The sequence below is a fragment of the Sturnira hondurensis genome, unplaced genomic scaffold, assembly GCF_014824575.4.
Source record: "Sturnira hondurensis isolate 20B ecotype Veracruz unplaced genomic scaffold, ASM1482457v3 Scaffold0006805, whole genome shotgun sequence".
NCBI lineage: Eukaryota > Metazoa > Chordata > Mammalia > Chiroptera > Phyllostomidae > Sturnira > Sturnira hondurensis.
The window spans coordinates 2,626,858-2,654,377 of NW_028079436.1; the positions used below are offsets into that span (position 1 = coordinate 2,626,858).

The window sequence follows — 27,520 nt, forward strand, 5'->3', positions numbered from 1 at the left end:
TTCTGGTGCTGATTCCTGTTGGATGGTTTTGTGTAGATTCTAGGACCCTGTGGTTTTCTCCAACCAACTCTCCCATGAGACTGGGAGTTTCTCCCACCACCACAATTCCCAAAGGTTTTTTCAGTCAGAAGTTTAGAGACTTTATTTCCCTGTGCTGGAACCCTGGGTTGTGTGGCCTGTCTCACCACCCAATTGTTTCTCCTGGTTTATCTGTAGGCAGATGTGGGACTGGCCGGTCTGCTGGCTGGTCCCTGCCCCATCCTCCAGCCACCACCTTACTGTGCGTCCTCTACACCCCTCCTACCAATCTAGAGGAATGGTTCTTTTTTAACTCCTTGGTTGTCAGGCTTCCATATAATTCGGTTTTCTGGCAGTTGTGGTTGTTTTTGTTCTTATATTTGTTGTCCTTCTTTTGGTTGTGTGAGGAAGCAAAGTATTATCTACCTATGCCTCCGTCTTGGCTGAAAGTCTTCTCTTTGTGGTTATATATGCCCGTATCTTGATTTCTTGAGGAAAAATCTTAAGGAGTAGAATTGTTAAATCAAAATATCTCTGTGCTGTTTTGTTCTGCTTCTATGAGTTAGAGTGTACAGATTTTGTGTGTGTTTTGATTACTGGCTTATTCTAGTCTCCACTTGAGTGTTCTCTTCCCGTGGTTTTTTGGTGTCTGAAAGTTGTCCTTCGGGGATATGCTGGTTTCCTGAGTGGCCAGGAAGAGCAGTACTCAGTCACACTTCTTGGGATCCTGTCCCTTTGATGGCTTTAAATAAAGACTGGCATTTTTGCATGCAAAGCTTTATATAACAAGTTTTGGGTGGTTATCTTACTAAGTACCATCAGGAATTTGGTAGATAATGGGAGAGGGAGAACTAAGTTGATTTAAATTTAGATAAAACTGATTTATTAAAACTGATTTCCCTGACCGGGAATCAGACCCAGACTTTTTGGTGCACAGGAGGATGCTGCAACCAGCCAAGCCACCCATGCAGAGCAAGAGAACCATGATTTTTAATGTGAAAGGTTTTTTTTTTTAATGTGAAAAGAGCATCTTTATTACAGTAATAACATTTTTGAAACTCCTTTGGGTATTGCTGTCAGAGCTTGCTACACATTTAAATGCCTCCAAATTTCCCAGGGATTTCAGAGCCTCAATTCTTTTACAAGGGTGTATTTGATATTCAGAAAAAGCAAAATAGTTATTGGAAGCAATATTTGATGACTAAGATGGGTAAGCCAAGTAGAAATAGTCTAGTTATAGTGATTTTCCACCTTTTTCATTTAATGGCGTACATAAACTAATTAAAAATTCTGTGGAACGCACAAAAATATATATTTCTATCAATCTGATGACAAAACAGGTATAATTTTGATTGATTTATAAATAATAATGACATTAATTACCTATGTTGCTAAGTATAATGCACCCCCACGATTTTGGCCCACACTTTTGGGGGAAAATATTTTTCATTTTAATTTTTTATTTTATTTTATTTATTTATTTTAAATCCATTTTTCAGTTACACAAGCCCCATTTCTTTTTTTTTTTTTAAGATTTTATTTATTTATCTTAGAGGGGAAGGGAAGGAGAGAGAGAGAGAAATATCAATGTGTGGTTGCCTCTCGTGCATCCCCTGCTGAGAACTGGGAACTGGACAGCAACCCAGACATGTGCCCTGACTGGGAATCGAGCCGCGATGGTGTGGTTCGCAGGCCCGCGCTCAATCCACTGAGCTACACCAGCCAGGGCTTTAATTTTTTATTTTAATTATTTATTTATATGTAGATACTTGTGTTTTTGTATTGTAAAGGCATTTCAGCATTCATTTTTTAATATATTATGGTATAAGAACTTTTCTGTAATAGATAATTATAAAAACATCAGGGTATTTCAGGCACTACCCATGTATAATGTGCATTCTTATTTTCCCAAACTCTTATTCAAGAGTTTGGTAAAAAAGAAAAAAATGTGTTTTATACACAGCAAAATAGGGTACTTAACCCTTTTGCTCCAAAGTGACTTTTTAAAAATCAGGTGCCTCTACTTCTATGTAAGGATTTCTGGCACCAAGAATTAGTCAGGCACCACTTATGAATGTGACCAATAAGATGCAACTCTGTTACATGGTCTCTATATTTATTGTTCAAGACAGGGCATTCACACCGAACAGTTATTGCTGTTTTCTGTTGTCATTATTTTCATTTGAAACTCTTAAGTGAAAAGAGGTCAGCACGCCTGACTAAATAGTAAAGAATTGTATATTTTACAAATTCTTGCATGCCCTGGCTGGTGTAGCTTGGTTGATTTTAGTATTGTCCTTAAAGCAAAAGACAATGGGTTCGATTCCCAGTAAGGGCACATGCCTAGCTTGTGTGTTGGGACCCCAGTTGGGGAACATATAAGAGGCTACCGATTGATGTTTCTCTCCCTCCCTCTCTCAGTGTCTATCACTCTCTCTAAAAATTAATGAGTATGTTTTTGAGTGAGAAGAAAAAAATAAAAATAAAATAATAGTCATAAAAACATTTTGCACACACTGGTTGAAAATTGCCGGTCTGATATGTAGATAAGCTGTCATTCTTGAATCCTTCCTTCACTAAATATATGATTGGGGTTTTTCAACCAAAGCTTTTATGCTTTGGCTGCTTTACGTCTAAAAATGAGGATGGTAGTGTCAGATCTGCCTGTCTTACCGAATTACTTGGAATATACAAGGGGGGACCCAAACAACCAGAATTATTTTCTGGAGCATGGGCCCTTGTAGTACAGGCTTCCCACATAGGCAAGTGTCCTATGAACCCATTTGTTTCCATGTACCAGCTGGTGGTGTTGTGACAGGCTGCATTGGGCTTCAGTGAAAATTTTTTATTATATTTTATTGATAATGCAATTACAGTTGTCCTGATTTTTCCCCTTTGCCACCTCTCTACCCAGTACACGCTATTCCCTCAGGCAATCCCCACACCATTCTTCATGTCCATGGGTCATGCATGTAAGTTTTTTGGCTACTCCATCTCCTATACTGTACTTTACATCCTCAAGGCTATTCTGTAACTACATATTTGTACTTCTTAATCCCCTCACCTCTTCACTCATTCCCCCACACACCCCTTACATCTGGCAACCATGAAAACGCTCTCTATATCCATGATTCAGTCTCTGTTCTTGCTTGCTTAGTTTATTTTTTTTTACATTTGGTTGTTGATAGATTTGTATTTTTTACCATTTTATTGTTCATAGTTCTGATCTTCTTTTTCTTAAATAAGTCTCTTTAACATTTCATAGAATAAGGACTTGGTGGTAATGAACTCCTTTGGCTTTTTCTTGCTGGGAAGCCTTTATGTGTCCTCCGATTCTAAATGATAGCTTTGCTGGGTTGAGCAATCTTGGCTATAGGCCCCCGTGTTTCATGACTTTGAATATTTCTTGCCAGTCCCTTGTGGCCTCCAAAATTTCCCTTGAGAAATCAGCTAACAGTCTTATGAGAACTCCTCTGTAGGTAACTGACTTCTTTTGCTGCTTTTAAAATTCTCTCTTTATCTTTAACCTTTGGTATTTTAATAATGATGTGTCCTTTTATTATATTTTAATATAAAAATACTGGAGTGGGCCTCTTTGCATTCACCTCATTTGGGACTTTCTGTGCTTCCTGAACTTGCATGTCTATTTCCTTCACCAAATTAGGGAAGTTTTCTTTCATTATTTTTTCAGATAGATTTCCAGTCTCTTGCTCTTTCTTTTCTTCTTTTGGAACCTCTGTTATGCCAATGTTGGACCTCTTAGTTGTCCGCAGGCTGCTTATACTATCCTCATTTTTTAAGATTCTTTTTTCTTCCTATTGTTCTGATTGGTTGTTTTTTGCTTGCTTATATTCCAAATCATTGATATGATTCTCAGCTTCATCCATTCTACTGTTATTACCCTGTATAATGTTCTTTATTTTGATTAATGTTTCCTTTGTTCCTGACCGATCTTTATTATGCAGGTGAGGTCCTCAGTAAGTTCCTTGAGCATCCTTGTAACTAGTATTTTGACCTCTGCATCTGATAGATTGTTTATTTCCATTTCGTTTACTCTTTTTCTGGAGTTTTGACCTGTTCTTTCATTTGAGCCATGTTTCTTTGTCTCCCCATTTTGACAGTCTCCCTGTGTTTGTTTCTACATATTAGTAGAGCTGCTTTGACTCTAGGTCTTCGTAGTGTGGCCCAATGTAGTAGGTGTCCCATGGAGTCCAGTGGCACAGCTTCTTCTATCACCCAAGCTGGGTACTGGAGCTATGCCCTCTGTGTTGGCTGAGTACACCCTCCTCTTGTAGTTGAACCTTGGTTGCTGTTGGCTGGTCAGTGGGAGGGATTTACCCAGGCCAGTCTGCTGCAAGGACTGCCTTTGACCAGTTACCACCAACCTCTGCCCTCCTTGGAGGATCAGCTGTGCAGAGGCAGGGTGGTGGTGCTCTCACGTGGTCTGTAGCTGTCCACTGGGAGCACTGGCCCTGGGATTTCCCAGGTGGTGCAGGCCAAGTTCAGTCTGGAACTGTGTTTTGCCTAGGGCATCCTGCCTGAGCTATAAAGCAATCTGAAATGGCTGCTACTTGTGCTGGGCTTGGAGATTTCCAGGGGAAGCCAATTTGTGAATCTAACCTGGCTGTTGCTAGGGCCCACCGAAGCCAGCTGTTGCTTGTTTGATAGGATTTAGGAGCCAAAACCAGCCATTCATATGGAAAAGCAACTTTGTTGGGCCTGGTAAATTTGGTGGGGTACAGTCTCTGGGGATCTGCAAGGTGGGTCACACTTGTTATCCAGGTTGATGGAGTCTCAGATATGGCACCAGTTCCCTGGCTCTGTGAAGGTTTAGAAAGAGGACAGTGGCACTGCTTGCCTTGATGCCAGACACTTCAGTCTCTCCCTGTATGCCATTGGTGCCTTTCAAGCTGCTACTCTGGTGCTGCAGCTTAGAGGGAGTGAGTCTGAGTAGGTCTGTGTGTGGGCTCTTTAAGAGGAACTGCTTGGGACTCTAGCAGTTTCTTCCACCAACTCAATCGCCACTGGTTTTTGTAGCCAGAAGTTGTGAGGACTTGTCTTCCTGGCACTGGAACCCTGGGTTGAGGTGTCTGGTGTGGGCCTGGGACTCCTTGCTCCCAATATATTGCTCCTGAATTTTTATGTGCCATGTGTGGGTAAGGGACCAGCCCTTTCCTTGTCTGTGCCCCTCCTACCAGTCTGGAAGGATGTGGTTTCTTCAATTCTGTAGTTGTCAGACTTCCATGCAACTCTGACAGTTCTAAGTCAAGGTTGTTCTGTATTTTATTTGCAATTTTTTTGTGGTTGTGCAAAGAGACAAGTCATGTCTGCCAGTGCCGCCACCTTGACTGGAAGTCCCCGTGAATTTTTTGGAAGGCTCCTATCGTGTTTGGCCATTTCATGATAGGTGATTTACAGGTGCACCTGCCCACACTGCACTGACAGTTCCACAGTTTTTGGAACTGTTTTTGGGTGTCCCACCCTCCCTATTTACCTGATCTTGCCATCAGCAACTTTTTTTTTAATTTGCCTGATGAAAGAAGTCCTCAAAGGAAAACACTGCTGATGTGGAAGAGGTGGGGGAAAAATGGCAGAAGCACTAAAAGGCATCAAAATTGACGAGTTCCAAAACTGTGGAGTGGGAAAACATCTTAGTAGGCATATTGCATGAAATGGAGAGTATTTTGAAGTTTTAACATGTAAGAATAAATACACAATTTTTCATAAATAACTTATGGGTCTTGGGGGCTGAGTCCCCCTTATATGTGTACACCCACAGTCTAATCATTCAATAGTATTTAGATTCTTCTTCTCCAGACACCTCCTCTCAATTTCCTTGTGTTGCTCATTTGTTTAGTGTTCACTGCTGTTCTTTCTGTAATAGTTGTGGTAGTAATTTTTCACACTCTCTCAGCCAGCTTTCATTGTAGGAGTAGTATTTTTTCATTTTAAGAGCATTGGAATGTTTTTAATTGAGAAGTATCGTTTTAAAATTCTGAGGACTATCATTTTACATTTCTGAGGATAGTGAACACAAAATATTTTCTCTGGGTAATACATGTATTGATTTATAAATAGAAGTGTAGAATTTTTTATTTTGAGCAGTTTTGAGTTTATATGCACATAAATCTCTTCTTCATTTTGTCCCAGTCTACCTTTTCAGCCTTCTGGCCCCATTATTCTGTTGGAGATGCCTTCCTATGGTTCTGTTCTCTCTTCCTAGAAGATTCTTACAGGATTCTTCACTTAAGGTGACTCTGTTCTTTGATGAATCACTTTGAATGTGAACTTGCCATTTGCTCCTTTAATCCATAACGGCCTCCTGCCATGTCCTCCTGCCAAAGCCCCGCTCAGCTCCCAGGACCCCATTCACCTGTGACCTCCTTAGAGAAGCCTCCCCAACATTTCGTGTCCACAGAGCACACTTCTCACTGGGCCCTAGGATTTTATACTTACTACTCCCCACTGAAGTATGCTCTTACAGTTTTGCTCTACTCTGAGGATACCAGAAAACAAGATACTTATTTAAGAATTTCTTGAATGTCCATTTTTATGTAAAGTTGATTGTGTTTTAAATATGTTATATGTTATATCCTACAGTGGTGAAGGTTTTTCAGATATACTGAGTTGAATTTTTAAGAGTGGTATATATGTAAAGTTCAACAGTAAAATTAAGCCAGGACCAGTAAGGGGAAGTATGTTAGTTCACCAAGGTCAAGCAGCAAGTATGCCTTCATTTAACTGTAAATGAGTCTCCGGGCTATCAGACAGCATTCATGCTCAGTTATTTTTATAGAAACATTATTGTCCCAAATGTAAATCTTGACATTCTTCAGAGGTTGAAAAACTGTGTTGGTGTTTGCACACATTCGTTAGGAAGTCCTTTCTCTCTTCCCATCTCCCCTTCCTCTTCCCAGCCCCCCGCACCTTCCTCTCTAAAAAAGCAATGAGAAAATGTCATCAGGTGAAGATTAAAAAAAATTGACAACAGCCCACACAACAATGGCCATCTGGTGTGAATGAATTCTTTTTGTCAGATCAGAAAAAACACATTTTGTGGGACCCACAGAATTTTGGTAGTTCTTATGTGACATGAGGTGAGAATAGTTTACTGTTCTGGGATAGTGTAGCAGGTAGTAGGCGTAGTGTGACACTCTAAAGTCCGCGGTTTCCTTTTAGGCTCGCAGATTACGAATGCAGCAAGGAGCTCTTTCTCATTTGCTGCTTCTCTGATTGCGCCTTGTGTTCCCTGCTCTCCTGCAGTGTCCCATGTTTTGTTTGCATTGAGAACATATTTAGAGAGATTAAGATGACATTTGTCAGTGCAGCTGAATTAAGAGGTGACTGTGAGGACCAGATCACTTAACCACCTTTATGTTGGCACACTGAACAGTGGCTAGAGACTTCACTTGACCATGGATGTGACACCTTGAGGATTTTAGCAAAATGTGTTTTCTTTTGTGGAGCCTATGTGCGTTCATGAGGATTTGGGTTCAAATATGTTTGCTAAGATCTTGTGGAGAATGTCCTGAGGCTGCTATAATAATACCACAGGCTCAGGGGCTTATAAACAACACAGATTTATTTCTCACAATTCTGGAGGTAGCGTCCTGACCTCTCGCTGTCTCCTCACATGGAGGAAGGGGCTAGGGAGCACTGAGCTCTTCTATGAGGACACTAATCCTAATCATGCAGGCCTCTTCCTCATGACCTGATCACCTTTCAAAGACCCCACCTCTGATACCATCACCTTAGGAGTTGGGACACAAACCTTCAGATCACAGCAGTGTCCCAACATTTGTCTCAGAACAATGCATTTGGACTTCCAAAGAAGTTAGTGCAGATAAGTAAGGTCTTTGACATGGTCAGTTAATCAGTCAGAACCTCAGTTTGATGTGATAGAATAGACATTTAACTAGGAAGCAGATGATAAAGGTTTTTCTTTCTCAAGAGCTAACTTGCCATCAAGGAATGTGTAAGACTCTCAGTCCTTTGCATTATGTGTGGGAAGTGAACTAGACAATAAGTTGGGTGGGGGTGGTTGTCTTGTTTTGTTAATGTACAGACTGCCAACTTGTGTCCACGTGGTAGAGGAGGGCTCTGGAGCTCTCCAGGGTCCGGCATGTTCTTTCACTTCTAAAGTGAGGAAGTTTGTACGTGGAGGCTTTGCCAACCTCACTCATGTGTAAGGCAGTGAGTGCTGACCGGACAGCTGCTGAGGAGTTAGGAGCCCCACCTCTGAGAGCCTCCCCTGCGGACCACGGGAGTGCTCTGCACTGGTGTGCTTTTTGTGGTGCTTCCAACCCTAACACCAGTGAGGGCTTTTCTTTTTCTATTTACGAGTGTCTGGCACCTCCTAGGAGAATTCTGCTCCTCCTTCATCACCTGGGAAATATGTAGGATGTAGACAGGAGGTTCTTTTACCTAGTTGAGATGGACAGGGAATGAGCAAAAGGGTAGCATTGGAGTCAAATTAAGTGGGACAGATGCCAGCCTACAAAAGATTTTTTTAAATTGTGAAACAAAATGCTCATTGTAGAAATGTAAAAACATATACAAGAATATAAGGAAGGAAATAAATTTGCTGTAATTTTCAAAACCAGAGGTAGCTAGTGTTGCTAATGATTTTTAGATGTATCATGATTAATGCAGATCTTTTAACTAACTTAGATAATGTTGAATAATTATAGATCCTGACTTTCTACTTCTCATACAATTAAATTTTTTCCTAAACATTATTTTTAATATTAGTATCAGTGTAGCAAAGCATTCATGCAGCTTCCTACTTTTCTCCTATTACAAACAACTTGTATGAATAAATCTGTGTATGATTGGTTTTTTTCCTTAGGATTGATTCATAGAAGTTAAGTTACTGGCTTAAGGGTATGAAAATTATTTTTAAGGCCTATGTAAATATTACTAACTTCCAAGTAGCCATATTTAAGATCGTTTCATCATTTACTCCATATGAATAATAGGAGTGTTAGGAGGAAGGCTGAACACACCTCTCTGGATTTTTGGCTCGGTCCTCCCTCCTGCAAAGGTGACGACGCCAGTCCTTACGGATCTGCCCAGGAGCCAGAATCAGGAGGTTTATATCATATTTGAAACACTTTACACAATAATTGCTAAAGACAGCGCTTTTGAAAATGGTGTGCAGCAACTCTGATACTAATGTATACCTGTGGTCTTAAGAGAATGATTGGTGAGAGCATTCCCCTTGAAAGAGGACTAACTGCTCAGACATAGCAAACAGATTAATGCTGATTGTCACTGCCTTTTAGTTGGATTTGCTCTCCGTTCAACAGTTAAGCTGTGTTCTGCCTTTGACTTCACTGGTACTAGAAAATGCAGTATATAAATCAGGGAAGTGATGTGAAGGTAATCTCTGATGTGTTCAGGATTTACAGACAGAAACCATATTTTCAAGTATTTAATTTTTTAAATGCAATTTCTTTTTCCAGTCATGTTTATATATAGCTCTATTTTAATTCTTGGACAGATCTTACTTATTGAAGAACATCATACACCGTGTTACAACTTTACATTAGGTTTGCGTACAGTATGTATTTATGTGTGCATATGAGAGAATGAAAAATGCTTGATATAACTGCACAGTGCTGAGGAAGATAGAAGCATGGTGGTGCCTTTTTATTGTTCCTTTAGTTTCACTGGTTCTAATTATAGAAGCTTACATCACCTTAGTGGATGATGAAGGCTTCCCTCTGCTTTTTCTTCCTGGACCACTCCCTGAGGATGGATCATATTTCATAGTGCATATGTGTCCTGCTGGTGGCTTTGATGGGGTTCTCAACAACATGGTGCTGATCACTTAGTGGCAGAAATGACAGTATGCTAAAGCGCACTGTTCTTTACAGAGGAAAGGGAGGGAGAGTGTTGGTACTCTGGCTTCCCTCCTTCAGAAGGGCTAAGGAATAGATAGGATGCAGTTTAAAAGCAGGAATCCCCAAGGGGCACCCGTAATTAGAGTTAACCATATTCTGATAAGTACAAAGATTCATTTCATATGTTCGAGTTAACCAAGGGTGGTGGGATGGGAAGGGATGGAAAGCTGGCTACAATCCTTTGTAAGAGCTTACATGTCACCTCCGACATTGTGGGCAAATTCGTTCATTTTTCTGAAAGGATTCAAGTAGTTTTACTGTATATATCAGTTCATTTAACAGTTTATACTTGAAAGACCAAATACAAGTAAAATACATAAATGAGTGACCTATTTATTTTATTTAGGAAAACTATGTAATTTTTCTTTTGTTCCTCACCTCCTTTGGTTTGGCTTCTCTCAATTGTGATTGTTTCACTGAGCCAGTGTATGAAACTGTGCCTATGCCTGAGAATTACTGTAAACCTGAATTTTGTTATTGTTGGTTTTTGATTTTCATAATGTTCAGAATGTGTATCTTCTGATAACTTATTTTTATCCATGATGACCATTTTCCCCTTCTTTTCAGTGTGGTTATTTATTGAAATAAAAGGAATATTTATTGTTTAATAACTCAGAACCTCATTTTTGGCTTTCTCTGAAGTATGATTTCAAATGTTTTACTCTATATTTTCATTTGGAAATAATTTATATAGTTAGCATACATTTTTACTATTAACTATATAGCATTTACTTTTTTATAAAAATATCTTGTAATGCTTTGAAACTTTGCAAAGCCAACGTGCATTGATTGCTTTATTTTGTAGTAGTATGAAGAACCTTTTGAAAGGTAAAGATTTCATCAATGTGGTTTAGCATCGTGCATTTCACATGCAGGAGAAATGTGTCTTTTGGCGTTGGGGAGAATATATTCTTAAGTGGCTGTCCTGTGGCAGTGGTTCCTGCACAGCGTGCAGGTCTGGGAGGGTGTGCTCCCGGGCTGCAGTTACTTCTTTAAATTGGTAAGATACTGGGGTGAGATTGAGATAAAATTCTAAAAGTGATAGAAATGAAAGTTGTTTATTCACCAAATCATGTGTTTTTAGTTATTTGATAAATTACTGACTGTTCTTTTCAAAAGATGTTTATTTCTTCCTTCACTAATTAAAAGGTTAAGTCATTATTTGTGGAGAAAGAGTGTGGTGTAGTGTGTTTTCCTAGTGGCAGTAGATGCATATGTTGAGTATAGAATTGAGCCTGTTTCTTTCTTTCACAGCAGTGCTGCCCAGGGAGACTTGGCATGCCAGATTTACCTTACAGCTCCCTAGGACGGCAGACGCCACGAGATGATTGGTAGAACAAGGAAAAGGATGATGTCATCCTCACTTACGGGGCAAAATAAAGGAAAAGAGAGTTGTTCCTTTATTGAGTTGGTGTTGACTACTAGTTCTCACATGGCCTTAGTGGATTGCATTTCAGCTGGGGATGGGTTTTTTAAAGCAGCCAGGAGAAGGCTGTCTTCCTCGCTAAGCTCCAGGTCCTCCTTTGTGTGCTGCCAACACGATTTCTAAAGAGGGGAAGGGTGCCCATTAGGGTTTTGCTCTTTGAATTGGTTGCAATTTGTCCTCTTGGTACTATACATAATTATTGTCTTGCATTGAAATGGAAATGGTTTTGAATCACATCATTAATGTTTATGTACAAAATGCTAGTCTCTTAGAAATTTATTTGTAGTAAATGTTTGGCTTCATTACTTACGAAGTGCCTACTTACCATTTTTCTATTTAAAAACACTGAATAATTAAAATTAGATTTCAGTTGATTTATTCTGGAATGCTTAACAGTTTGTTGATATTCCAACCCATTGTAGTTTATTTACATTAAGTAAGTTAAAAAAAATATATTGGTCCTTGAAAATCAACCTGTACATATTGTCCAAGTTTTTTTACTTTTAGTAACTGGAGTCATGCTTATTTGTATTTGTGAGATTTAGTTTTATGCATAAATGCAAATTTGGGGTAGTGTTGAAATTCTTACAGAAAACAAATACTTGTTTTATGGAAACCAAAATTTATAAATGATCACATATTTTGAAAACATGACTTGTCTTTGTTCAGAGTAATACTTAGTTTTACTAAAGTAAATGAGTCTTGTAAGTAGCAGCATAATTCAGATTGTCCCCATAGTGTTGTTCAGAAAGTGACTCATGCTTTGCCCAAGGACACTGGAGAATTTTTTTTTCCTCCCAAACAATGAGATGTTTCTATGACAGTCAGTAGAGTCCTTTGTAATAATCAGTTAATAATTTTTCCTCCTATGTTGCAAACCTTTTCCCCCCAAAGTTAAGGTTAATAAAGCAAAATAGTTCTGTTACTTTGCTGTGTTCATTGATTGCTATTCTCGTAACTCTGCTGCCTGGAGGTGCACTGACTGTTATTTTACCATGGGAAGTTATACCTTCCTCTGACCAATGGGAGGCAGCAGTGCAACCGCAAGTGCAAACTCTCTATGGGAGTAGCTGCCTTGTGGCAGAAGCAGGAATGAGAGTAGCTACTAGAGGACTTGTATTATTTCAGATTTGAGGGGGTGTGGCAAAATTAAAGGGTTTTCAATGTAACTTCATAGAAAAAAATGAGATTTCCTTGTAGTCCAAGCTCAGTTTGGAGGCAGGCTTTATCATTTTCTTCTCTGATTCCATCTGAATTTTAGTGGCTTCCCGTCTCTTTCTAGGAATTGGGCTTGGGCTGTAGCAAAGTACCAAATTGCATAGATTATTCTTCTCAGCAGATTTGGTGCATGCTGTAAGTGGGCTGCTGTGCCTGTGATTTTTTTTTTTTTAGCTTTCCTTTGCAAATTGAAATGCTGTTGTTTCCATTTAAATTTACTATTTACATACAAATCTTAGTTCTAGTTTTGATATTGTTAATGTTAATTTAGAGTAGTCCTAAATGTTATACCTTTCAGAACAGCTGTTTGATAAATAGGAAGTTTTGTAAGCAGAAAGCCCTGAATTAGCAGTGTTTCATACAAGTGTGTGGCATCTGAGAACTAGGCTGCCTTATGCGTTTGCAATGCAAGAGTGTCTTACCACAGCTAATTCTTTTCCCTTGGGGGGACAGTACTGTGTACAATTTGAATAATAATATTAGGAAACATGGCTTCCCAAATAAAGCTGTGTTATCAATGCACAGAATTAAAAATTCAAAAGGATTTTTAAAACTATGGAGTAGAGGTACTTATGCCAATTTCTTTCCCTTATAGAATTTAGCTTGCTGACATGTCTCACAGAAGGGTGTGAGTGTGTGTTTTTTTAATAAATTGCTCATTGGGCTACATCTGCAGATACAGTAGCCAATTGATCTAATGCAGTTTCTGAAGGCTTTCTATACAGGTGATGTCATCCTTTTAGCTCTATTCTCCTCCCACTCTCTTTCCTTCTTATTAGATATTTCATCTTACTGCAGAGCATAGAATCAATAGGAGCTCCTCCTTAGGGAGCTGCTGTGAAACAGGCAAGGGCAGTAGGAATTAAGACACTAACATACAGTCTTGCTTTAGCAGAAGATACAGTGTTTTTGTACCATAATATATATAAATTTTCAGCCAGGAAGCCAGTCTTAGATCAACAGTACTGTCTTAGTGATGCATTAGAACAAGAAGTAATACTGCAGAGCTGTGAATAGTGCACATGAAGAGGAAGATTTTAATTTTGGGGATTCTCAGGCATGCTACAGGACAAACCTGTTAGAGCATATGTCTTCTAACTACCATTTGTTCAACGGTTGATTTTTTTTTAAACCTCTGGTGGTTAAGAATAAAAAGAAGAAACTTTCATCTTAAGGATACAGTGCTCTGGTTTTCTTCCGATGCAGACAGAATGACTGCAGCGCTTGCTCTACAGAGTCAGATAAGTTGAAGAAGAGACCAAGCTGCGTTGCCGAGGAAAGGTTTCCCAGCACCAGGAACCCAGATTTGGTGCATGTGGCCTTCTGTGCTTCCACTGATTCATTATTGTCTGCTGCATTACCACTGCATGTCTGTGCCAGGTGCCTGAGGAAGCATGTGTGTCTCTGTCTGTTCTGAGCCAGAAATAGAAGCATCTTGATTTGCTGTGATTTGCTTGTTAAATGTTAACATTTTGATGAAAAGTGTTGCAGTTTTTAGAACAATACAATAAGCTGCCGAAAGCTCCTGATTTCAGTTTGAAAGGAATTTGGAGAAGCTGCCTTTACACACACACACACATATAAAAGCACTGCAAATAGTGTATGATTTGCAGAAAGAAACTTAACAGAATTTTATCAACATACTCATCATTGTGGCTCTGGTTTGCAAAGGAAACTACCCTTTCCAGCCCAGGAAATGGCTTTTCTTGTTCGCTGTTATGCCAATTGTCTTCAGCCATGGGCGTCCAAAGTAAGTCATTGCTGTTATTTTCTTTAATGTTGATATAATCTAGTTACTATATTTAAGTTCTGTTCTGAATTGTAAGTGAGCTTTATTGTGCCGTTTTATTTTCTTCACTTCAAAAATAAGAACTACAAAGCAATCTATAAAGCTGAATCTCATGGCCATTTTGTTTTTCAGTTAAAGGAATCTCTAAAATATTCTACTATGCCTCTAAGAAGGTTTGTAAAATACCTTCATAAAAACCTATAGACTTAAAATACAGTGCATTTGAAGTGTACTGTCTTAAGACCAAATCATTATTTGGTTATAGCTGTTGCTGTACTTTCTGAGATCATGCTCTTTAATGTACTCTGGACTGTTTTGTATTACTTCATTTCCTTAAATGGTTGGTGTACTGACCTCTGTTTACATATACATACTTCACTGCTATGGTATTATCAGGTAAATTGTATTTTGTGAAAACTGGGTAATTTTTAAGCAGTGAAATAATATGGAGAAAATACTCATGAAAGGTGATTATATGAAAATATTTAATAATCAAGTATTTTCAAAATAATAGTAAGTGAACAATTACTAGCTTGAGGCCGTTTAAGATCATGTAGTATACTTGTGGTTTTCAGGCAAACATGCTAACAGAAAAAAGCAAAATGCTACACAACAGGACATGTTAGGTTTTAGGAAAAATAAAGTATAATTTAATAAATTGTATTATTCTTAGTGGCTCCTAATATAGACCTGAATTTGATACTACTCAGATATCTTTCCTGTTATATAAATGTCAAAAACAGGAAGAGAAATACAAATTTTTAGTTTTGTTTTATAAAACTATGTGTTTTAGTAAGCACTATAATTGTAACATTGACTGTGTTAAGATTTCTTTATAGTTCTTCTGAATGGAGACAGGCACTATAGGCGGGGTTTTTTGGGGGGGGTTTTTTGGCGTGTTCTGAAATCGTGTCTTTGTTCAAAGGTTGTCCTATTGATGGTGACGGTGACTAAGGGAGAAAGACTCTGATAGCGTCATGGTGTGCTGTTTATCTGAAAGATAGCTCTCTGCACATCTTTCTTAAAAGCAGCTCCTAGAGGAACATTTAGATTCAGCGTCCATTTGGCTTTCAGCTGATTGAAGTGGAAAGAGATGGAAGGCAGCCTAGATACACACTTCACTTGGGCTGTTACCTGGTAGGACACGGATGGCCTCTCTAGTGCAAATGCCACCTGTAGGGCCCGCATATTGCTGGTGCTCACTAGTGGCACTGCTGAGGTTTAAAATGATGTGTGGAAGGGACATGAGTGAGACCAGGTGAAAAAATCTTTAAAGAAAATTAAGAATGAGATGCAGGGGTCGTTTCTTAGGATAATAACAAATAATAACCTTTGGGTGTTGCTGGCAACCAACTTTTGATTTAAGACTTACCAAGTGTAGACAAAAGGGATGTTAAAGATTAGATTCTGAGGTTTCATTAAAAGCCAGCAAACGTAGTATCTGGGTGGGATTCTGTGATGGGCACTTTACTGTGTGAGTTAAGTATTTGTAGTAGAGCACAGGTCCTCTTCCCCTTTCCCCATCACTCCTGTTACTGCTGATGGAGTTTTAGCTCTGGATTGTGAGTAAACACAGCTACTCATGATCAGTTTTTTAATATTTTCTGCTTTTAGTTTTCCGATACATTTTACTAGTTTTATTTATGAATGCATGTATTTTCCCATGCTGCTGCTTGTATTTTATTACTCTGAATTCATTTATTTTCTTTTTTTAAATATATTTTATTGATTATGCCATTACAGTTGTCCCATTCCCCTCCTTCACTCCCCTCCACCGTGCACACCCCTCCCCCACCAATCCCCCCTTTCATTCATGTCCATGTGTCACAAGTTCTTTAGATTCTGTATTTCCCATAGTATTCCTGCCCTGCCCCCTGTCTGTTTTCTACCTACCATCTGTGCTGTGTATTCTCTGTACCTTCTCCCCCCTTCTCCTCCTCCCACTCCCCTGTTGCTAACCCTCCATGTGATCTCCATTTCTATGGTTCCACTCCTGATCTAGCTGTCCTCTTAGTTTGCTTTTGTTTTAGGTGTGGTTATTAATAACTATGAGTTTGCTGTGCTTTCATTGTTCATATTTTTTGTCTTTTTCTTAGATAAGTCCCTTTAACATTTCATATAGTAAGGGCTTGGTGATGATGAACTCCTTGAATTTGACCTTATCTGAGAAGCGCTTTATCTGCCCTTCCATTCTAAATGAAAACTTTGCTGGATAGAGCAATCTTGGCTATAGGTCTTTGGATTTCATGACTTGGAATACTTCTTTCCAGCCCCTTCTTGCCTGTAAGGTCTTTTTTGAGAAATCCGCCGACAGTCTGATGGGAACTCCTTTGTAGGTGACTGTCCCCTTATCTCTTGCTGCTTCTAGGATTCTCTCCTTCATTTTCATCTTGGGTAATGTAATTATGATGTGCCTTGGTGTGTTCCTCCTTGGGTCCAACTTCTTTGGGACTCTCTAAGCTTCCTGGATTTCCTGGAAGTCTATTTCCTTTGCCAGACTTCTCCTTTATTATTTGTTCAAATACGTTTTCCACTCACGGCTGTTCCTCTTCCCCTTCTGGTACCCCTATCATTCAGATGTTGGAACATTTAAAGATGTCCTGGAAGTTCCTAAGCCCCTCCTCATTTTTTTGAATTCTTGTTTCTTCCTTCTTTTCTGGTTGGTTGTTTCTTTCTTCCTTCTGGTCCACTCCCTTGATTTGAGTCCCAGTTTTCTTTCCATCACTATTGGTTTCCTGTGCATTTCCCTTCATTTCAATTAGTTTAGCCTTCATACGTTCCTCTAATTTGTGGCTAAAATCAACAAATTCTGTGAGCATCCTGATCACCAGTATTTTGAACTGTGCATCTGAAAGGCTGGCTATTTCTTGGTTACTTAGAAGTATAGGCTCTGGGGCTTTGAGCTGTTCTTGAGTCATACTGTTTGGTCTGTTCGCACCTGTTATGTATGAGGGGCGGAGCCTTAGGTGTTCACCAGGGCCGGGCAACCCAGTCGCTGGGTTGTGACGCTGTATGTGGGGGCGGGGTCAGAGAGGGGGGGAAAAATGGCGTTCTGCTCTGCTCCTCTCCCTCTCAGATTTCTGGCCCCTCTGCGGCTTCCCACAAGCAAATTGGGCCCCTCTGGTGCTGGTTCCTGGGTGTGTGGGCCTGTGTACCCTCCAGGACCCTGTGGGTCTCTCCAACAAACTCTCTGTGAGCCTGGGAGCCTCTCCTGACCCCTCAACACCAAGAAAGTCTTTCCAGTGGTGCTTTCAGGCTCTAATTCCTGCTGGGGCCCTAGCCTGAGCGGTCTGTCTCACTGTTCGCTCCTTTGCTTGGTTTATCTGCGTGCGAATGTGTGACTGCGGTCAGCCAGCCGCCCTGCGACGGGGTCTGCCCGTCGCCACCCCATGCCTGGGATCCACCGACCACCACCTACGCTCCTGGGTCGGTTGGACCCAACGGTCTTTCCAGCCAGACCCCACTCCTCCTCCGACTCCAGCCCTCTTACTGGTCTGGCTGAGAGATTTGTTGTTGTCGGACTTCTGTACAGTTCAACTTTCACTGTTTTGGCTGCGTTTTTGTTTCTAAAACTTAGCTCTCTTTAAATTTAGTTGTGGGAGGGGGCACAGTGTTTCCACTTACACCTCCATCTTGGCCGGAAGTCTGAATTAGTTTATTTTCTTGATAAAATAAGTATGTCTAGCAGCAAGAGTCTGAAACTTAAGTCTTTGTACGTTCAGAATCCTTGAATTAATTGTATGCAGTTGTCCCTCACTATATCATGGTTCACTTATTGCAGCCTTACTGTATCTTGGGAAACAGGCTGCTATAAGTGAACCGTGATCCCTATACAGCGAGGGACAACTGTTTACTTCACTGGAGAGTACCCGTATAGAATTTTATATATTGTTAAAATTACATAGGTTTAAGAGTGTAGAAAGTGTTTAAGAGCATATGAAGTGTTTGTAAGAGTGTGGGAAAGGTTTATAGTAGTGTGGGAAGGGTTTATAAAGCCCTAAAATATGTATAAATAATAAATATAATGCCACTACTTGGTGGATTTTCACCTATCATGGGTGTCTCTGGAACGTAACTCCCACAATATGTGAGGGATCACTGTATTTGTATATAAAGTGGCCCATCTACAGCCTTTTCCCTGTAGCACTTGAGAAAGTCACTGCATTACCCCTGGCACCCGGTACTGGCAAGGAGCACTGGGCTCCTGTAAGCCTAGTTCCCTTGTCAGATGGTCTGTTTTCTCCTCATTAGTGATGAGTCGTGTTTTGCTTTGTTTCTGTTTTATTTTTTATCCTTGATGCTGTTAAGTTTTACCACAGATTGCCTAAATTTTGTTTTATTTTGGCATTTTTCACTTGGAAATTTAAGCTGAAGAATCCATTTGTCTTTAAGTGTGGGAAATTTGTAATGTTTTGGGAACTGCGAGCGTTTTTCTCTAACCACTTCAGATTGCGGACTCTGGATCTGCCCCTGAGGTCTCCAAACATTTGTTTCACCCTGTGTTTCCACTCTCCCTTTACCGTGGAGTCTTCTGGCTCACTGACTCAATTTCCCTTTTTGACCTGTTGCTGTTCTTTTATTTATCTTTTAAATTTCTATAACTTAATGATTGTATCATTCATTTCTGAAATCTAAGTGATACTTTTTCACAGTACCCTTGTTTAGTAACCCATTCTTATTTGATGATACTATTCTTTGCCCTCATTGTCATATTCACTCTTTCTTCAGGCTAAAATTCTTAGTGGAGTGTTTGGTCTCCTGCTCTCAGGGGACTGGCACCCATGAGTGGTTGGCTCTTAGTCCAGAGCTCACTGTCTTGGTTTTTGCAGAGTTGCTTAAGTTGTTCACAGGGCTGTCACCACTGCGGCTTCTCCTTTCCGTCTGGAGGTCTCCTCCAGTCACTGATCTGGGGCGTGCTCCCATTCTCATTTCTCCACGAAGCCAGCCCTACAGGTCATCTGCTGGCCTTGAACTCACTTTACCTGTGTGCAGCGCTTGACACTGCCTGTCACTCCTTCCTCGAAGTTTCAGTCTTTGCGGTGACTCCCAGACTGGGTGTGGTCTCTACCCTCCATTGTCCTCTGCTCTCCTCCAGGCTCCCTCTGGGCTCCTTGTCCTCTGACTTACCAGGGCCTCAAGTCTGTTTGCACGTTCAGTAAATTCACTGTTAAGTGTGAATATTGATGAAAGCTGCTCTGTGGATTTTAAAAAGTTAAAATGGAAAGAAATAAGTCTTAGAATTTAAAAACTCTAATACTGAGTTACTTTAGGTGCCCCTCAACCCTTGCCTTTTAGTAACAGTAGTGCATTAGGAGTGCGGATCCTCTGTGGTCCGTGTGCTACAGGCGTCATGCTGCAGTATACCCACGCCTGCTCTGGTTAGATGTAGCTGTTTCCTCTGGGCTTGGGAGAAATTTTGGACCATTCCCATGGAAGGGGCTCCAGACTGCTTTTGGGGTTCTGGAATCTATTTCTCTCTCTTGTCAGCTGACACTTCTGTGGTATGTCACTGTCAAGTGGTAAAGGCCTTCTTTTTATCATTCTGGTAGCTCCATCTTCTTGGGCCTTGACTCATGTTACCTGTTTCCCATGTACATAATTTGCTACCATTTCGTCTTCTGTGCTTTCAGAGTAACCTTAAAAAACCAAATTTCTTTCACTCATTTTCTTGCTTAAAACTCCTCAGCAGCTCTTTTCTCGTACAGGAAATCTAAGCACCCAGGAGTGCTTCATCGCCTGTGTCTTCCTGTGTATGCCCCTCCCTGAGCTACGCTGGTTTGCTTCCTGTTTCCTGGATGAGTCACGCTTATTCGAGTCTCTGGCCTAATACTATTCAACAGAAATATAATGTGAACTACATATGTAATTTTAACTCTTCGGAAACCACGTCTAAGAAAATTTAAGGTGAAATTAATGTAATAGTAGATCTAGTAAGTTTTTTAAACATGTAATAGAAATGTAATCATGATTAATGAGATTTGTGTGTTTTACTAAGTCCGGTTTGTATTTTACACTTACAGCCTGTCTTAGTCTGACCAGCCATACTTCAGGGACTCAGGAGCCCTTCGTGACAGGGCTGCCAGGTCAGGCCCTGCGAGTGTGGGTGTTTGTCAGTGCTATTCGGAACACCCTGCTGTCTACTGCCAGTGAGAATGAGGTCTCTCTCAGTCACATTTGTTATTTTAGTATTTCAGTTGTCATATATACTCTCCCAATCCCCCACAATGTTTTATTATTGCTTTTATGCCTAGTATTCTTATTCAGTAAATGGGAAATTAGATCAGGAAACTCGCTAGAAATTTTTTAAAAATATATTTTATTGATTATACCATTACAGTTGTTCGGTTCCCCCCCCTTCATTCCCCTCCACCCGCACACTCCCTCCCCCACCATTCTCCCCCCCTTAGTTTATAACCACGTGTCTCAAGTTCTTTAGATTCTATATTTCCCCCACTATTCTTGCCCTCCCCCCTATCTATTTTCTACCTACCATCTATGCTATTTTCTGTGCCTTCTCCCCCCTTCTCCTCCTCCCACTCTCCCCTCTTGCTAACCCTCCATGTGTTCTTCATTTCTATGGTTCCACTCCTGATCTAGCTGTCCTCTTGGTTTGCTTTTGTTTTAGGTGTGGTTGTTAATAACTGTGTGTTTGCTGTCCTTTCACTGTTCCTATTTTTCATCTTCTTTTTCTTATATAAGTCCCTTTAACATTTCATATAATAAGGGCTTGGTGATGATGAACTCCTTGAATTTGACCTTATCTGAGAATCACTTTATCTGCCCTTCCATTCTAAATGAAAGTTTTGCTGGATAAAGCAATCTTGGCTATAGGTCTTTGGATTTCATGACTTGGAATACTTCTTTCCAGCCCCTTCTTGCCTGTAAGGTCTCTTTTGAGAAATCCGCCGACAGTCTGATGGGAACTCCTTTGTAGGTGACTGTCCCCTTATCTCTTGCTGCTTCTAGGATTCTCTCCTTCATTTTCATCTTGGGTAATGTAATTATGATGTGCCTTGGTGTGTTCCTCCTTGGGTCCAACTTCTTTGGGACTCTCTAAGCTTCCTGGATTTCCTGGAAGTCTATTTCCTTTGCCAGACTGGGGAAGTTCTCCTTTATTATTTGTTCAAATACGTTTTCCACTCGTGGCTGTTTCTTTTCCCCTTCTGGTACCCCTATAATCCGGATGTTGGAACGTTTAAAGATGTCCTGGAGGTTCCTAAGCCTCTCCTCATTTTTTTGAATTCTCGTTTCTTCATTCCTTTCTGGTTGGATGTTTCTTTCCTCCTTCTGGTCCATTCCATTGATTTGAGTCCCAGTTTCCTTTCCATCACTATTGGTTTCCTGGACATCTCCCTTCATTTCAATTAGTTTAGCCTTCATATGTTCCTCTAATTTGTGATTATAATCAACCAGTTCCGTGAGCATCCTGATAAACAGTGTCTTGAATTGTGCTTCTGAGAGGCTGGCAGTTTCTCGGTCGCTGAGAGTTATCGGCTCTGGGACTTTGAGTTCTTCTTGTGCCATCTTTTGGGCTGTTCGTGCCTGTTCCGTAGCAGGATCGGAGCCGTCCCCATTGAACGGTTCGTCGTTGTCAACTTCTGTATAATTCAGTTTTCTGGTCTTTGGCTGTGTCTTTGTTCTCCAAACCTTTGTTGTATTCAAACTTGGTTGTGGGAGAAGGCACAGTGTTTCCATCTATGCCTCCGTCTTGGTGGAAGTCTCTGAAATTTATTTATATTTACATAAAGTGAGTCCAGAGTTCTGAATGTCTTCCTAGGAGTAGCATACAAGAACTTAGAGACATTGGGGTGTGCCCAAGGATCATCTTAATTTCTCAATCTTTTAAATAAGGCTTAATGGGAAGTGATTTCTGGATAGGCACAGTGCTTCTGTGTCACCAGTAGCCGTGCTTTAAAAAGCAAACTCTAACAATGCAGTTTGAAATGTAACCGTGGATTATTGAGGAATGTTGGGGAGTTTTGCAGTTTTTAAGCATTGTATTTTGGGTTAACAGTAAATACTACTTTACACCAACAGAGCTCTTTAAATGCCTTTCTCTTAAAGGAAGTAATGCTGGGGTGTGGGTTGTAAGAGGCACAAGGTTTCAGATAGTGAAGTCTCTTAATAACCAAGGCATTTCCCTACCATAATTCTTAGTTGTGGTGGATTATTCTTGAAGATTAAGTTGTTTAAACACGAAGCGGAATCTTGAACATTCACATAATGCTGTTCTCATGCTACACGTGCCTACATTTGTGACAGTCTAGAATCAATCTGCCACCCCCCCCAAAATGAACTGCCCTATGAATATTTCTTGAATAGATGCAGGGATTTGTCTTACACTGTAAAGATGTTAATAAGAATATTGGAGGAATATTAGAATATTGGGAAAGTTTGGAAACCGCTGTGTGAATCATGTCTTTATTTCAGGACTGGGCTTCTGAGACCCTCCATGAATATGCTTATGTTTGTTGTGAATCGTGAAGGGGCGTGCGGTATAACATTATTTTCTAATGTGTTCAGCTGTTGAAGCCCTCCTCTTCTGCACTGTATCCATGAATTTTCTTCCAAAGTATATCGTTGAGGAAGTGCTTACTCAAGCATCCGTATCCCTGACCTAGGGATGTAGATGTAGAGATGCAGCCTATTGTCTCTGTGTAGTGGGGATGATAGAGAGTGAGAGTGGTGCCTTCAAAGAAACAAAGTGAAAACAAGTGTTTTCACTTTGGAAACAAGTGTTTCCATCCATGTCTCAGCTTCCCATGCAGGTCTTACGTGGGGAGTTTTTTTGTTATCTAATTTATATCGGTCGCTTTCTACTGTTCTTAATGCGTATAAATGTTTATTCTCAGCTTTACATTATGTATCACGTATATTAGTAGTATTTATCACAAGGCATTCTAATAACATTCATCTTTGAATCTTGCTAATTTAATTTTTTCATCATAAAAAGTCGAATTGTATATTATGTCTATAAAAGTCCTTAGCTGCTAACGGTTACAGAATTTCAACACATTCCAGTGTCTGTGATTATCTTTAAATGAGAAGGTAAGAAAAAAATTTCAGATACATGTGTATATTTGTTTTTAGTTTCGAAAAATTTCGAGTTATTTCCAGAAGTAATAATAGAGGAGTGCTTTCTCCATGTGAAAACAGAACAGTTTGGTGAGAGGTTGCAGACGAAGCTGAAACCCCTTTGGCCCACCGGCCCTGGTCTTGCTGCTTCACTGAGTGTGCCGCTTTCAGTTGTCCGACACTGTGTGTTCTTCCAACCCTTCGCCCCAAACCTAGATGAATGTGCCCCCAAAACACTTGTGCTGTTCTTACGCTTTTAAAAAAATGAGCCACATCTTATTTTGTCTTGAAACTTGCTTTTTCAGTCAGTACATCTGGGGACCTATCCAAGCTTGAACATACAGGTCTTCATCGTACCTCGAACTGTTGCCCAGCCGTGTACAATAGACTTACAACAGCTTAGCTATTCTACTTGTGATAATGATTTCTTTTTTCTTTAAATTATTACAGATGGCTTTTAAGGGATGATGTTCTTATACATTTTTTGTTCACCTGTATGCTTCTTTAAAGTGCGTACCTGAAGAATTGTTGAGTCATTAAGATACATATTTTTAACATGTAATAAAACTTATATTTACTCCCCAAAGTGGCTACTCTTCAAATTGCTCTCCAGAGTGTCTCTGCCAATTTCTAACTCCCATCACCAATTGATGAGACTTGTTTTCCTGCATACCTTGCTCATGTGTTGTATTATCAGACCTTCTCTTTTCCCCCAATCTGATGAAAAAGAAAATCACTTAAACTTTATTTCCCTGATGTCTGGCAAGGTTTATTAATCTCTTGGAGCTGTTCCTTTCCCTGCTGCAGTCACTTAAGTGGCCCCCATTTTGAGATGAGAGAGCATATAAAGCAGGTGCCCCAAGGAGTTGTCCGGACCTATAGAGAACTTTGACTCAGCAACAGAGACACTTTGCTGGATGAAGCCTCTCTGAGACGTACAGCAGCTCTTGTGTCAGGGCATTTGCCAGAAACCTGCCCATAGGGATCCAATTCAAAATACCCAGCTTGACAGTCAAGATTATGTCCTACCTGTTGTCTCTTCTTAATGTATCTCTTTCCCTCTATATGTATACATAGTCTTCAGCAGCCTATGTCCTTTCATAATGTGTCTGTAGTCAAGCTGTTAGCTAAGAAACTTTCCTGCCCCCGAAATAAAACGCTGACAGTAGTCCTCGTGGACACGGGAGCTCTAGCAGAGCCCAGAAATTCAGGTATAGGAGATGGGCAAAGGAACTGTGGAAAATGGGAAAGTTTGCAGACCTGGTAGGGTTGGAAAGGTGATGGGTGAGTGAGGTTGGAAAGATGAGGGGGTGAGTGAATTGAGACTGTGGGTGAAAGGTCAGCTGTAAACTCTGGTAGAGTCAGAAAGGAAAGGAAAGGGGACAGATAAGCTGAGAGACAAGGGAGCTGGTTTAAGAAATCAAGAATTTCTATTAGAGGAAAACCTTTTCCTTTTGGCTTCCTTTACTATAGGGAGAATAGAAACAATTGGGTGTTAAAAACTCCCAGCTTAATATCAAAAAACAACTTAGGAGGAAAGAGCAACAGATTTATGGTCAGGCTGCCTGGGGGTTTCAGATCTCAGTTGCCCTGCTTCCTGGGCAACTTTGTAATTTCTCTGATTCTCAGTTTCTTCATCTGGGAGTAAAATAGCATCTACCTCACCTGCTTGTTTGATGACTAAAGTAGATAATTTTATGTGAAAAGCTTGCTTGTTGTGAAGAGCTAAGGGGCATACAGTGTAACATTACTTTCTAATTATTTAGCTATTGAACTCCCACCCCCTTTGCTTCCCCACTATATCCATGAGTTTTATTCCAAAGTATGTGTGTACATGGTCTGTCCTGAAGGTATCCAGCCATATAACATGAAAAATAGAGACATTTATTGAAGAAGATACAAGAAACATTGCACATAGGACAGTGATGTCTCAGTCCCCCTCAAAGTAGGCACCTTGGGACCTCACACAGTTCTCCCAATCACCATCAGCTGCCCTGTCATATTTTCCTGAATCTCATCAACAGTCTGAAATCTCTTCCCTTTCAAAGGTTGTTTTAGTTTTAGGCAAAGCTAGAAGTCGCAGGGCCAAATCTGGGCTGTAAGGGGGCTGAGTCACTGGGTAATTTGATGTTTCGCCAAAAAACTGCACAGGACGTGATGCATTAGTGGGTGTGTTATTTTGATGAGGCTGCAGTCACCAGTTGCCTACAGCCTTCTGAGTCATCTGAATAGTTTCCATGGAGAAATGTTCAAGCTTAACACAAAATTTGATGGAGATTCCTTGCTCTATTCACTCAGTTATTTTGAATGCTGGCTACACTGTACACATGCTCACTCAATAGTGTCTATAACCCCCATCGACTACTGCAGTGAAGTCGTCATTGTTCACACATGCTCACTCCAGTCCACTCTCCTCGGCTGCCATAACCATTCTTGTTATGTTAACAGTGGCTGGACTTTTTCCAGAAAAACTTTGTACATCCAAATTAAGTGAAAGTATATTGTCTACCTTAAGACTTATAATCCATTCATTCTATTTATGTATTTACTCTAGAGAAATGTAAGTGTATGTCCATGTAAATATTTGTACACACAGGTGTACACACAGGTGTTGTGTGTACACACATTTGAACACACAGGTGTTCATGGCAATGCTAGGAAAAATATAGTCAAAAACAGAAAGCAGCCCTAATATTCCTTATTAGTTAAATGCTAAACAAATAGTGGTGGATCCATATTAACAATACTTGGAACTTTTTCTGAACACACTTCATAGAATGTGTACTATGTGTATAGTTTCTAAGGGTTACAGAATTGCAATGCATTCCAGTTTCTGTGGCCATTTTTAAAAGAGAAGGTAAAAGAAAAATTTTCTCACATATATGTGTATATATTTGTTTTTAGTTTTGGAAATATTTCAAATTATTTGTATAATAAAGGAATGCTTTCTCCATCTGAAAATTAAACATTTCAGCTAGATATTATAGATAAAGGTGAAATTACTTTTGGACCAACTTTTCTCCTTCACCTAGAAATATATTTTCAACAGTTTACATATTTGGGATGCGCAGTGAGCACTCAGACGTTAGCTGCGTAATCGCCATCATTGTTTCCATTAGATGCTACCTGCTTGTACATCTGTGTCCACTCTCCACTTGTACTGAGCCCCCAGTGCAGTTCAAGTGGGCAGAACCCATCTGCTTTCATCACTGTGTTGCCAACAGAGTTCCTGGCACAAAGTTGTTCAGCAGAGAGTACTGTAGTCAGATCTGAGACTGACTTTTAATTCCACCTCTTGCTTGAGTGTCAGATCTAGGGCAAGTTGCCAGTCCTAGTGCCTCAGGTCTCATCAGCGAAGTAGGGAGTAGAATAGTGTCTGCCTTTTAGGGTCTAGTAGGGTGGAGACTGCTCAGTAAGTTACGGGTGTCATTTCCAGGCCAGTTTGCAGACTTGCTCTTCTGCCTCTGGTTCATTGTGTTTCTTTCATGGACGACCGTCTTCTCCTTGGTCTATCTCTGTAGGTATCTTGGAGTATACAGCGTCTATAGAAAAATCTCTCACCTCTGACGTCACAACCAAACATCCGACATTTTAAAACTGTTTTCAGTCTTTGCCTCTCCATCTACTTTCCTAAGTGATATTTTTTCTTTTTTCTTTTCTTTCTAGTATCTAAACACTAGAAACAGCGTGGGAGGAAGTTCTTTGAGCTGAGACATAACTCCATCAATATTAGTTTTTAATAGTAACCAGTTATGGCTATTATAAAGAGTTATAGTGAGCACATTGATTTTCTCTTGCCTTTTTAAATATACATAGTAGAGCTATAAAATGTCCTTTAAGTATGGCTTTAGCTTATTCCATAGGTTCTGATATGTAGCTTTTCAATTTTTATTCTGGTTAAATATTTGCTGACTTCCAAGTATGACTTCATTAACCTGGGGACTATTAAGAGGTCTGCTTTATGATTTCCTAGTACATGATCATTTTCTGTATTATCTTTTTTTTTTCACTTATTTTCACTGTGATCATGGGATATTATACTTTAATCCAAGATGCTGCCGTTTTCCTGGGATGGGCCACAGTTTTGCA

At 40.1% G+C, this 27,520-nt stretch overlaps 1 protein-coding gene across 6 annotated transcripts in view; it reads left to right on the forward strand.

Moving 5' to 3' along the window:
* Positions 1 to 27,520, forward strand: part of RAPGEF6 (Rap guanine nucleotide exchange factor 6) — a 184,575-nt gene that overhangs the window by 72,763 nt on the left and 84,292 nt on the right. Inside the window, exon 1 of one of the 6 annotated variants that reach the window (XM_037050521.1) lies at positions 14,226 to 14,317. The exons of the other annotated variants lie outside the window; for them this stretch is intronic. Within the exon in view, the coding sequence (XP_036906416.1) occupies positions 14,264 to 14,317 (54 nt within the window). The 5' untranslated portion in view covers positions 14,226 to 14,263. Of the gene's footprint in view, positions 1 to 14,225; positions 14,318 to 27,520 lie in introns of those variants that run through there. 6 annotated transcript variants of the gene reach the window in all.